This window comes from Linepithema humile, chromosome 7 (genome assembly GCF_040581485.1).
Source record: "Linepithema humile isolate Giens D197 chromosome 7, Lhum_UNIL_v1.0, whole genome shotgun sequence".
NCBI lineage: Eukaryota > Metazoa > Arthropoda > Insecta > Hymenoptera > Formicidae > Linepithema > Linepithema humile.
The window spans coordinates 11,008,050-11,022,500 of record NC_090134.1 but is presented as its reverse complement, the minus strand read 5'-3'; the positions used below and the strand labels follow the sequence as shown (position 1 = coordinate 11,022,500).

The following is a 14,451-nucleotide window of genomic DNA, read 5'->3' as shown; positions in this document are numbered from 1 at the left end:
AATATTTAAATTAAATCATACATCGTTGTACTCTTTTCAAACAGCGCTACAACTTTTTTTACTTTAAAATATCCACATTATTATTAAAAAAAATATGCATACTTCTCTGTTCGTTAACATGGATAGCTTTTGTAAGCAACTATTATGCTTACAATAGAGTTCAGTTTAAACCATTTAATTTGATATATATTTGTTATGATCTATCTCTTTTAATTTAATTTAAATTTTAATTTTAATTTAAAAGATAAAAGAGTGTGGCCACTTTTGGTGAGACACCCTGTATATACATTTTAATGTATACACACATAATGTATATACATTTAATGTATATATTTAATGTATATACATTTTAATGTAATACACACATAAATCTGAATTATCGTTAATATTTATCAGGATCGATTGGCTTGATACGATGATTTTTACAACTTCCAAATTCGATAATCTCGTCGTATCGATTTTTGTCCGGCAGAAGACCAAAGTTCAAAAACGTGTGAACAAGTCTGATTAATACTGTACTAAGATTTTTCGAAAATTTCAAGTTTATTAATTAATTGAAACATGCTGTTACGTTTGTTTAGCATCATATTGCGCATGAAAAGAAAAGTTCGCTCGAGACGATGATATATTTATAAGACTCATACATGTGACGCGGCGAGGTTTTCTGTAATAAACCGGTTGTATACGTCAGAAGTCGATGTACTTGGAACTAAAATGATAATCTTGCCATTAATGATAACCAGACAGTTGACGTTCTTCGCGAGCATCTTTATTATATTCCATAATTCTTCTTACTTTTGCAACGTGCAGCGATTAATTTAGCGCCGCTATTAATCAGCGGCTTTATGTACGCGTGTATGTATGTAGGACTTATATATTTATATGTAGGGCTTCTAACTTTCCACGATCCTTTCTCGCGGAGCTAATTAAGAAACTTATTATGAAACAATAGCACACGCAGGTTATTCGTAAATGAACGACGTAAAAAATTTTGCAGTAAACTCTCGGAAATTGAATTTCAAAAATTAAAAGTCCTACATATACAACTGTTGACGACGCTAAATTAATTATTTTCCGAGAAGCACTGACGGAAAAGATATGTTACAAAATAAAAGAAATTTTATGGGACATAATAAACAGATTCAAAAGTAAAAAAGGTTATTAAAAGGAAATTCGAAAAGCGCCGGCGATTATCTAAAATTTATTATCATTAATAGCGACATTATCATTAACTTCATGTACACCAATTTTTGACGGAAACATTAAAAAAACTGATCGATTTACATACACATCGTGTGTGCATTTTATTAATATTTAGTCGTTGTAAATAAACTCCTTTTCAAATGAAACAAGATATTTCTATTAACCTCAAATTTTTGATAAGTTGTATAGAGATTAACCCATTAAGTCCCGAACGGACGTTTTTTTGTGGCTTTTTTCAGCGGCTGTCTTTTCTACTAAACCGGTCCGAAAAAAATTCTAGAACAATCATTTCTAACATAAAATTATTTGAACTTTCAGAATCTGTCTTCAGAATTTTTCCAAAATGCGATCCAAAAAAGTTACGTTTATTAATTTTTATAATTTAAAAAAAAGGGATTTTTTCACTCGAACATTTTTTTCAATCGATATTTTCGCATCGAAATCGGATGAGGATATTTCTGGGAAGTGAAAATCTTGCGTCCATGGACCCTAAGCTTCAAAATGTATGGGTGGATATTTTGAAATTTAAGATGACGACGTCCAATATGGCGGTCCAAATTCATAAATTTGACGCTTTTTTTCGATTATTCCGAGCACAATTTTTTTTTATGAATTTCCAATGAAAATGGGTCTACTGACTCATTTTTTGGGTCGTTGATTACAAATCTTTTATCCTTTTTTTCGAATTCAAGCTGGCGGATTCAACATGGCGGACGGAAATTCTCAAAATGATTCAATTTTTATACAAATTTATATGTAGGCGTTTTTTGGGTTGCTGATTACGAATTTGTTATTATTTTTTCAAATTCAAGATGGCGGATCCAACATGGCGGACGGAAATTCTCAAAACTCTTCAATTTTTATAAAAATTTGTATATAGGGGGGTTTCCCTAACAGCACATGATATCCTGCGTATCATCTCATTTTCATACTCATTCTACTGTGATTATCCGTTAAGTACTGAGATCAATCCTATAATATCTTTTGCAGTATTATTCGGTTTTCTTTCGCACACGTATAATCTCAGGTTTGACTCAAACGTACGGAAGTGATACGTACGCACTTCTATCGCGCGCGTATAATCTCAGGTTTGACGAGACCAGCACTAACCTGCGCCATTTACATACGTAATTCCTATTTCCGGTCTTTTCCCGCTTGCCCGGCATCAAGTGACACCACGCAACACCACGTATCCGAGGTTTTACTGATATCGAAGGTAATCCTTTTTTCCTTTAAGTTTTATTTCACAAAATAGTGAATAAAGTGTAAGAGCTAGATAGTGTTTGTATATGATTTTTGTAATATTTTTATTATTTTTTATGTACTTGTTAAATTATTTTGCTTAAAATATTTTAAGGTTATGTTCATAAACTTGCATTATAATTGCCTCTCACCTCTTTGGTTCTTGGTTAAATATACAATACATTTTCTTAATTACTTTTTAAACAATGTCTTAAAAAGATGATTTAACATAAAACTGTTTTTAGTTTGCAGTATTGTTCCTTTGAAGTTCTCTAGCTTAGACTTCTAGAACTTTATTTTATATTGTAAGTTTTATGTAAATATTTTTACGCTTACGGTCGTAATTTTGAAATAAAAATATCAATTAATAAGAAATTGACTGATTAATTAATCTAATCTAAATTATCCCATACAATATATAAACGCGCGCGCGTTTCAGCGCTTGGCTGTGTAAATGTGTGCATGTATATGTGATCTACTGCAACATTCCCATTTTTATCCTATCTTGATACTGTCTTTAAACTATAGACCTTCCTGCGAAATTCTATGGAAGATGGTACCGCGGACATACGATGATTCCTAGAACGTACTACGTACATCGCAGTACATTTGAAAATGTTCTGAGAATATTACAATTATACTTTTGCGATATTCTCAGATTGTTCTCAGTATCTACATGTGCTGTTAGGGTTCCGGTCGCTGACATTTTTCTTTTTACTTGGAAAAAAAAATGTCAGCGACCGAAAAATAAAAAACGTTGAGTTATTCCAAGTAAAAAAAAGAATGTCAACGACCAAAAAATAAAAATCGCTGAGTTATTCCAAATAAAAAGAAGAATGTCAGCGACCGAAAACCCCCCTATATACAAATTTTTATAAAAATTGTATTTTAATTGTATTTATTAAAAATTATATTTTATAAAAATTGTTTAGTAGAAAAGACAGCCGCTGAAAAAAGCCACGGAAAAACGTCCGTTCGGGACTTAATGGGTTAAGATTCACGTGCGAGACTTTGCAATCGATACGTTTAGAAAATCGATTTACTGAGAGTTGCTAATATTGTTTATTTTTTGCTCTTATTTTTGCATCATTCCAATTCGTTTTTGATAAATATTAATGAGTTATAGCTAATTGAAATATCACTAATGATGACAAATATCGTACGTATGTACATATAGGTGTAAATGTATATATAGATACGCTAGTGATGTCAAGAGTAATAACAGCAATAATATTTGTAATAACGTCCGAAAATACTATTAAACATTACAAACACACGCACGCACACAACACAAATGTAATATGAATATCGTAGACGAATCTGAAAAAAAAATTTATGCTCAGTCAAGCGTAGATAAATATTTGACTTGTTAGTAGAAAAATGCATTTTAGATGTATATCTTGTAAACTGAACTGTTAAAATTAACAAAAATTGAAATTTTTTACTTACCGCATATATAAAAGCAGTTCTTAAGCTCTCAAGATAAAATGTCGCGGGTTGATTTTGTATAATATACGTATAATGACGTTTGGTTTTATCAATTGTGTTCAGCTAAATCAGTTTTGTGTGAATATTTCGTTGATTCCTATTTCGGAATATTAACAATCTGCAAGAAATCGATTAATTTTTTACTTTGTTTGGTTCCATCGCATTCTGACTAATAATAGGGTCCAAATATATCGCAGCCACTTTCACTAATCGAATTTCAACAAACAATTAGTGGAACGCATTTTTCGTTCACGTGACGTTTAACTCAATTGTCTTCGCAGTTATGAGCATTGGAACATATAGAAATTTCTTAAAGGATAGATCATCTATAAAGAATGATACATTTTTGCAAATTAAATCTTTTTCGAGTATTTATTTAGCATTGTAACATTGTTCCGTCAAACAGTAATCTTAAATCTGAGGAACTTTGCATTTATCGAGATCTTGTTTTGTATTGTGTCATTTATTTATTTTTTATTTATTTACACTTTTATATCTAGCAACATAATAAAATCATAAAAGCCAATACTTCCTGACAGTGATATTAGGATCCTTGACGGAACAACTGGGACATGCTGAGACTCAGCTAATGTGCCGTAATAATAAATGTTTTTCATCATATCTTCCCTCCCTCTTTTCAAAGTGTTTGTTTATATAGAAATATTGCGAATAAAAATTATTTATATAGTCGTAAAATAATATTTTATTCGCGAGATGTCATAAACAATTAGATACTTTGAGAAATATTAAATATTATACCGTAGAAATCATTTGTTAAATATTTTAACATGTGACGATTCAATGTATTGGGTGAGTGCAAAAGTTTTGATGGATTTCGTGATAGATGTCAGACTTGATGCAGTTTTATGGTAACACTAATATAAATATATTGATATGTTCATATTGTTGGAAAGATTACGCTTTCAGCTCTCAAGTTAAACAAGAATTTATTTGATTTTAGTTAGTTTCATTGTTTTCAAATTGAAAATGTGTGAGCATTGATAGAGTTTATTTACGTGTAATCATGATGTACGAATTTCGGAGAGGAACAGGCATTTCAAATGCCGTAAAAAACAACCTGCGAAAAATTGTTCGCAAAATTTAAATGGGGAGATTTTAATCTCGAAGATCAGCCGCGCTTCGGTCGATGACGACATTATACGCAATTTAATGGACACTAATCCTCGGGTTTCACACATAGTTGCTGAAAAATTAAAAATTAATAGATTGATCGCATTAAAATTATTTAATCAATTTTTCTACAACAAAACCCATCAAAACTTTTGCATTCACCCAATATATGTATGTGCGAGTACTCGCAAACAATTTTTTTTTAATTAAAATTATTTTTATTTAATTTTATTAAATTTTATTAAAAGACTCCGATGAGAAATATTAAAATTTAAATGTAAGGAGCAAAAGAGATAATGCTACTTGTTCGTGCAAACATGTATTAAAAAGAAATAAATAAATATTTCCGCCTATATAATCAGGCCTTCTTCTGTGTCAATAACAGATTAAAACCCGTATATATCTTTAACATATTATAAGCCGCCCACAATTTTTTTTTATTAATACCAAGTATTTTATAAGATAATACTCACAATTAATGTAGCGGTGTATTATTATTTACTGAAATATTCTATGAAAGATATTATATATTAATTTTAATTAAAATTGCAACAATAAAACTGAATGCATAATGTGTGGTAAAATGTTTGAAGAAATTTGAATCCAATGTAATATATGTAAAGATTAGGCCCATGAGAATTGTGTATTTGTAAATCCAGCATCAACTTACCATAACGGTAAAAACAGATTTGCTAATGATGAAATTATACCTGCCCAGAATTACCTGTCATTTAAAAATTATTATCTTTATTTGTTATGTTATACCATTTTTTCAAACTATAATATTTTAATATCTTTGTATTTATTGTTAATTTTTTAAAGATAAAAATAAGTACGTTTTAATTTTAATCCATTTTTGTTTCATTCTTTCATTAATAATAATTAACAATACATGTTCGATTAGTGTTCCGGGCAGTCCGCCTCTTCCATAACTAAAATAATAGAATAAATAAAAATTTTTTTCTCTGCAAAAGTTTAAAGTTTCCTGATATTAAGATTACTATTTGTGTCACAAAACGACCTTATTTGAAGAAAACCGTATTTCAATTTGCAAAAGTGATTGCATTTTTGTAGGCGATTTATTTCTCACGTTTAATTCTATATATTCCGTCATAGCTGTAACAAATAGAGTTCGAATAAATGACACAATGCAAACATATTGAATCGTCATACATCAAAATCTAGCAAATAATTCAATAAATAATAATGTTTCAGTGTATCAAGGTAGCTCGATCATGATTTATAAGGTGTTTAACCAAGAGTATGTAGATCGATCTACAATTCGTTGTTCTTTTTATTGTTTTGTTTTTGCTGCTGATTTTTTCTGACGTCGTTCTCCGGCGGATTGGCTCGGATGTGCGGCACATCGCGGATACTTCTCAGCATGTAGCAATGTCGATGCGGGCTGTGGCGGCTGCAGTAGCTGTCGTAGCTACTGCTGGATGTTGCGGTGCGCCGCAATTCTAGAAAAGTGTGGCGACCATCTACGGGAATGCCGCAGTTGCACCCAGGTACCATTCGTCGCTGATGCAACAGGCCGCGCCGCGTACCCCTTACGCTGCATCTGCTCCCATCTGCGCCATCAATTATCGCACTCTGCAACAATGTCAGTTTTATCTATGTATGTGAATTTCATCTCAGCCAATTTTCAATTATGATTCTTGCGTCTGGACAAGTGGTGAAGGTTTAATTTTGCTCAGTTAAACGTCGAAATAAGCTTTAAATATTTTTGGAGATGATGAGTCACTATATGAGTATTGTACAAGAGACGGTATTATTTTTTTTTATTTAAAAAACTTTTAAAAAACTTTAATTTAAACTTTAATTTTAAACTTTAATTTTAAACTTTTATTTAAAAAGCTTTTTTTATTCTAAAAACAAAGGAAGACTTATGTAAATAAAAAAAATATTGTCCTCTTATGTTATGTACACGGGGACAGGAATGCCTTCTCACATGAAGTTACACGCGTCTCGTCAAACATGTCAAGCATACCGGACGTGCTTCACCTCTTAATATTCGTGCATTATAACTGTAGATATTCGAAAAACGGCAACGCCGTCTCAGAGCGGGAAAATGTAATTGATAATACATAGTTTAACGTATCCGTTTTTCGAATATCTACAGTTATAATGCACGAATATTGAGAGGTGAAGCACGCATGTGGCATGCCTGACATGTCCGACAAGACGCGTGTAACTTCATGTGAGAAGGCGTTCCTGTCTCCGTGTGTACATATGAATAAAATAAATTATAATCAATAATATAATATATATTTTTATAAATAATAGTAAAATATGTAAATGATAAACTATAAGAAAAAAAATTATGGCAAAAGAAAAAGCTGAATAGCTTCATAGAATTGTAGTATTTAAGAACTAATAATAAAATTGATAAAAAGTGATTGTAATAGTTTTATAGTTAGTAGTCGACAAAAATAAATGTAAGACTTTTGATTAATGATGGAATCATAATGACTATTGGAAATAATTTTAATAGTCTTAGAAAGCAAAACAAATAAAAAAAAAACGGTTTGTAGCACACATTTTTTTTATTTAAAAAATCTTCGAGTCTTTGTAAGATTTGTTTATTCTTTTTGATAGTTTCAGTTTGTTAATTGAGATGAAATGAAAAGGGTAATGTATTTTTCTGTTGCGCATAATGTCGAACCGTCTGAACAAATCGAATTATCGAGATCTACTACGTGTTACTCACAGGGATACCATATAAACGGTAATGAGACGAATTGCGCTTCATGTATCATATCAATTGTGCATAATTGTTGTAATTTTGTTATCTAGATCCATTTATACCAGCGCTCGGAATTGGTTGCACATTTCGGGCCGATTCAAGAGACGACGCCTCCTGTTCCTCCACTACCGCCCGGCCGCTGGCGGCCGAGCCGCCGATAGCTCTGGTTCAGGAGCGTTTTATATTAGAAATAGGCTGGATTGTTTAGGCATCTCTCAGGAAATCGTAACATTTTCTTCACTACATAAATAATGTTTATTTTTATTAATACATAATATATATATATTTAATTATTAATGAAAATAAACATTATTTATGTAGCAAAGAAAATATTACTATTTTCTGAGAGGTGCCTCAACAACCCAGCCTATTTCTTATATAAAACGCTCCTGCGTTAGAGCTATCGGCGGCTCGGCCACTAGCGGCCGGGCGGTAGTGGGGGAACAGGAGGCGTCGTCTCCTGAATCGGCTCGAAATGTGCAACTAATTCCGAGCGCTGATCTATACGGTGAGGTTACACCGACAGTATGTAATGAATGATCTCGCTTTGCATCGCGCATATGCTTACGATGACAATAACATCCTTATGATTGTTTGCGCATTTATTAGAAATTTTACTAGATTCTTTACACTTAATCTCCGAGAAATCATGTTAAAGACATAACAAAACGTACCAGTATCGAGATTCAAGCAATAAAAGTCGATGAATTGTGCTAGTGATTATAAAAATGGACTAGTGATTATAAAAATGGATAAAAATGAACAAGGAAGATTCGGCAATTGTGAAATTCTAAAGAACCTGAAACTTTGCAGAAATATATAATAATACATATAAACCGAATCAACAAGCTATTTTTTGTTTTGGTTAAAAAACAATTGTAGGAGTGGAAACTCCCTTAAAAAAAAATCCAATTTTTCATATTTTTGCTAATATCTTTAAAACCATAAGAAATATTGAAAAAATGTTGAATACAAAATACACTGGACAACAAAATTATCGCAACAGTAAATTTATATCAAAATTTCACATCAAATAATCGTAATTCCGTCAAAAATTGTATTAGGGGTACAAATAAGTTTTAAAGCGTTTTTTTGAAAATTCAAGATTTTTTTGCAGAAATATAATAATACATTTAAGTATCAAAATATTCTCCGTTATTATCTATGACCTTGCGCCATCTTTCGGGCAGCTTACGAATTCCGGCAGTGAAGAAAGTTTTGTCTTTTGATTTAATAAAGTCGTCGATCCATTTTCGCACTTCTTCAATATTCCAGAAGCGTACCTCAGACAATGCGTTTTGCATCGACCGGAACAAGTGACAATCACTTGGTGCTATATCTGGCGAATAGGGCCGGGTGTGGTAGAACATCCCAACCAAGCGTCAATAATGTTTCTTTGATCGTTTTAGCGACATGAAGCTTAGCGTTGTCATGAAGCAATTTCACCGGACGCAATCCTTTGTCAGTATATGGACGTTTTCGACGGATTTCTTCGTTTAATCTCAATAGTTGTCGACTATAGCGATCACCATCAACCGTTTCACGTGGTTGCAGAAGCTCATAATATAGCACACCCTGCATATCCCACCATATACAGAGCATTACCTTTTGATTGTGGATATTCCGCTTTGGTGTTGATGTGGATGGTTGGCCGGGGTCTACCCATGATTTTTTTCGCTTGGAATTATCGTAATATATCCACTTTTCATCACAAAAATGCATAGGTAACTTTGATACGCTGTAACTCCACGAAAAAAAATACAAACCTCTTTTTTTTTTAATTTGCAAGGAAAAGTCCAAATTTTACGATGGTCATGTGGTAACGCTTGCAAAAAAAAATTTATTCCATCCCGTGGAGTACGTCAAACTATGCAATTTTTTGGAGACGTAACACGTCTTTACCCGGGGGTTGAGCTACCCACCGGGCGCGTCTCCAAGGTGGCGGATAGGAGGACGCCCAGTAGGTGTGAGTTCTCTGAGGGGACTCAGTGCTGCTGGGTAGTGGCGGTTATAACCTGGCCCCACGGAAGTAAAACCCTGTGGAGGGTAAGGAAAGACCGTTGCCGCGGACCAGCTCCCCAAGCCAAGTTGTAAGCCATCGTGGCGATGGTTGCATGTCACTGGGGGAGCAGTGTCGCGAACGATGCCTCTGGGGAACCGGGCAAAACCCCAGAGTATCCAGCCTTACCCACGCATGCGGGGCTCTGCGTGGGCGGACCGTGTAGTTCCCTAGCTACTCGTGGGACCACTATGGATTCAGATTTAATATTAAACGTAGAGAACGAAGTGGGAAGTCGGGAGGGCTTGCGTGACAAGTCTCCGAGGGAAGGAGCTGGGACGGTGGTGACGGACGGGACCCTTAAGGGCTCCGGAAGTGAGGCCGGCCCGGCTGCGCGGCAGGAGGTTTCACCTCCAGCGAAGAAGAATCGGTGCGGGGCCGAAAGAAGGAGGGCGAAGCGGATGAGAGCAGCGGCTCTGGAAGGGGCTCGCTCTCTTCCCGTGGCTTCCCCTTGTACGCCGGTGGAAGTGGTGAAGGGGCACGCCGACGGTAAACGTCGGAAGGGTTCCAAGGATACCCCTCCATCGGGCGGCCGTCCGCTGAAGAGACAAAGGACTCGCAACGGGCAACATGCTTACTCGGACGCTGCTGACCCTCTGGCGAGGGTGATTGTGGCGGAGGGCTACCCCGAGACAGAGATCACTGCTGAGCAGTTGACTCTGTTAAGGGGTGCGGTCTTGGAGGAGATCGACGGGATCCAGGAGGGTCCGGTGCCCAGATTCCGGCACTTCTCTAAGGAGTGGTGCGGCGGTGGTAAGATGCGCGGATGAGGCGTTGCTGGGTTGGCTCGTGGGGCAGATCGGCGGCATCATTCCGTGAGAGGGCGCCAGGCTCAAGGTGATGGGCTTGGACGCGCTTCAAAAGCAGCACAGGGCGGTGGTTTGGGTCCCGGGACTTCCCGGGGGCGCGGCCACGGTCCTGAAGCGGCTAGAGAAGCAAAACCCGGGTCTCGTCACCGGGAGCTGGAAAGTGTTCGCGGAGGGGGTAGGGGCCACCAGGGAGGGTGGGAACCTAGTCCTCGGTGTCCCGGGGTCCAGTGTCCTCAAATTGAAAACACTGGACTTCAGACCATTCTTTGGGCTCGACAGGGTTGTCTTTCGGGTAAGTGGAGTCCAGGGGGGGGGGTAAAGGGGATAAGGAGGAGCCCCCTAAAACGGTCTCGCAGCCAAATGGCGGGATCGAGAGGGATAGCCTTCACCCAGATTAATCTGCATCACAGCAAAGGGGCCTCGGCTGTTTTGGCCAGGCAACAAGCTGGGAGACAAACATGCATATCACTGATGCAAGAACCCTGGGTAATCCGAGGTTGCATCAGGGGTTTGGCGGCCTGCGGTAGGCTCTTTAGGGCCCCATCAGTGGACCGGCCCAGGGCCTGCATGGCCGTCAAGGGTATGGAAGTCCAGCTGATACCTCACCTGTGTTCCAGGGACGTTGCGGCTGTAGAAGTGAATTTCACTGATGACTCCGGTGACAGGAAGAAAATGGTTATTTGCTCGGCCTACTTCTCTTATGACGAGCGGGAGGCGGTGCCGCCTGCACCGGTGATAAAACTGGCAAAATACTGCCAGGAGAAACGGCTTCCCTTGATCATGGGATGTGACGCTAACGCGCATCACACCGTGTGGGGAAGCTCGGACACCAATAAAAGAGGGAGGAAAGTGTTGGAGTTTCTAGGATCTGGAGATCCTTAACACAGGAGACGAGCCCACCTTCTGCACTATAGCGAGAAGAGAAGTGCTCGACATCACTGTCTGTTCCAGGCAGTTGATACAGAAGGTAGTGGAGTGGAGGGTCTCGACGGAGCCCTCGCTCTCTGACCATAGGCAGATCACCTTCAGGATAGCTAAGGCTAGGGGGGGGGGGTCAAATTCAGGAATCCGAGGAAAACCAAGTGGGACTCCTATAGGGAAGACCTGGCCAACAGTCTCAAAGGCTTCCCTAAGAGGCACGAGACAGAGGACGAACTAGAGACCTGTGTGGACTACTTGCAGAGGTCTCTGGTAAACTGCTACGAAAATAACTGCCCCGAAAGGGCGGTTACAAATAGTAGAGGAACTTTCTGATGGACCCCTGGACTGCAGGGTCTCAGAGTGGCGGCTCGTAGGGCCTGGAACAGAGCCAGGAACACGGGCCGCCAATCCGACTGGAAGCTCTCTAGGAGGGCACAGAAGGAATATAGAGACTCTGTGGTTAGGGCGAAACTGGAAAGCTGGAGAAAGTTTTGCGAGGAAGTAGAGGGAATGCCTGAAACGGCAAGAATCTGCAGGATCCTCACTAGGAACCCGGATGCGACTCTGGAGGCCATCGCACTCCCTGATGGGACGGTGGTGACTGGAGAGCAATGTCTGGAGCATCTACTGGAAGTGAGCTTTCCGGCGAATGGCGGCCAAGATTGTCATGCCCGAGAAGGTCAAGTGGGCAATTAACACCTTTAAGCCCTACAAGTCAGCGGGACCGGATGGTATCTTTCCGGCTCTTCTACAAGAGGGACTGGAACAGATCGTGGGCCCACTGACCCGAACCTTAAGGACTTGTATCGCGATGGGCTACACACCCAGCGCATGGAAACTGGCCAGGGTAGTTTTCATTCCGAAGGCGGGAAAAACGAGCTACACCAAGGCAAAGGATTTCAGGCTAATTAGCCTAACATCGTTTCTCCTTAAGACATTGGAGAAGCTGGTGGACGCGTATCTGAGGGAGACAACTCTGTGGAGTCACCCTCTCCACAAGAATCAGCACGCGTATCGTTCGGGCTATTCCACCGAGACTGCTCTACATCAGACGGTAGCGTTTATTGAGGAGCAGCTGGAAAGGAAGGGCTACGCAGTGGGTGCTTTCTTGGACATAGAGGGCGCCTTTAACAACACACCGCACGAGGTAGTGTGTGAGGAAGCCGTCAGAAGGGGTGTCCCGATAAAGCTCGTTGAGTGGATCCGGGGCATGCTAGGGAGGCGTGTGATGACTTCGCTGGGAACTGCGAAAGTCTGTGGGTGGGTGGGAAGAGGCTGCCCGCAGAGCGGAGTACTTTCCCCACTTTTATGGTGCCTGGTAGCAGACGGTTTATTAAGGGCACTGGACGATAGAGGCTTCACTGCACAAGGCTACGCGGACGACGTGGCAATACTTGTGCGATGCCCGTTCCTAGAGACGCTTCTAGAGCTCATGCAGGGGGCACTGGAAGTTGTAGAAGAGTGATGTCAAAAGACAGGTTTAGCGGTGAATCCACTGAAAACCGGTCTTACTGTCTTCACTCGCAAATACAAGGTGGGCACCATTGTGGGACCCACTCTTGGAGGAGTAAGGTTAGTTCCGACCGAATCGGTGAAATATTTGGGAGTTATCCTGGATAAGAAACTGCTTTGGGAGGAGCACCTTCGTAATCGGTGCAAAAGCTTGTGCCAGTATTTTTGGATGTGTAGAAGGACCTTTGGCCAGACTTAGGGCTTGAAACCGAGTATGATACACTGGATCCACACAGCCATACTTCGCCCCAGACTCACATACGCAGCCGTAGTATGGTGGACTAGGGTGCAAAAGAAAACAGCCAAAATTGCGCTGGAGCATGTCAGGGCTTTGATTTTGAGAGGGGCCCTGGGTGCTATGGTTACGACACCAGTGGCGGCGATGGGCGTAATGTTCGGCATCGGGGGTATCTTTCCCATTATCTCATTTTTTTTTTAAATATTGGTTCTATGCAAAAAATGCATAAAACATAAATGATTTATTTTTTCAAGAGCTACAACTTTTATTTGAAACATTTTTTTGTTACATTAATATTTATCAAAATAATGTTAAAAAAACAATAATTAAAAAAAATTTTTTTTTTTTTTTAAAGCCGAAGTTGGGACCACGCGTATTTTATTCCTCACATCAAATAGTATTTATGTGCAAAATTTCAGGTCAATCGGAAGTAGGGGACATTTGGAAGTATATTCTATGGTAGTTTTCCACCAAGAGACACAAGTGACACAAAATGACACAGTGTTCGACACAATGTTTTCCTACAACGACACAGCTCGACACAAATATATACAGCTAAAGAGGTGAGTCGAGGTGATTTGTGTTCAATTCATGGCTGCCAATTATTTGACAAACTTAGGGAAATTTCAAGTTGCAAAAGTTGAAACACCATGTATGTAAGTAATAATAAGTAAAAACATGCAAATTGTTGTAAATTAATCTATTATTGTTATTCATCTAAAAAATTAATCTATCGTTATTCATCTAAAAAATTAGAATATTTAATTTAGTTTTTTACAAAATAAAAAAGTAATAGAGGTTATATTTTATGTACTATATTATTTTATGTACTATTATATTTGATGTACTATATTATTTTATGTACCATTATATTTTATGTACTATATTATTTTATGAAAATTGTGAAGTTCAAAATTTATTTTTGTAAATTATACTTACTATGCAATTAAAGCAGATGTACATATACATATGAGTACAATTTCAAGAAAAAATTTACTATAGAACGCCAACTATGGCTGTACTAAGAATTATAATGTTCCAACAAGCGGCTTCACACAACTGTTTTGTGCCTGACACTGTGTCTATTTGTGTCTCATTG

General features: G+C 38.0%; 1 protein-coding gene across 12 annotated transcripts in view; it reads right to left on the bottom strand.

Moving 5' to 3' along the window:
* The window catches only part of LOC105674217 (RYamide receptor-like), a 59,832-nt gene that overhangs the window by 742 nt on the left and 44,639 nt on the right, over positions 1-14,451 (bottom strand). For 11 of the 12 annotated variants that reach the window (XM_067359827.1, XM_012370395.2, XM_067359829.1 and 8 more), the window contains one exon: positions 1-6,660. This exon is cut by the window's left edge and continues 742 nt beyond it. In XM_067359827.1, the coding sequence (XP_067215928.1) occupies positions 6,340-6,660 (321 nt within the window). In that variant the 3' untranslated portion in view covers positions 1-6,339. The remainder of the gene's footprint in view (positions 6,661-14,451) is intronic. The other variant, XR_010891341.1, reaches the window with a different exon arrangement.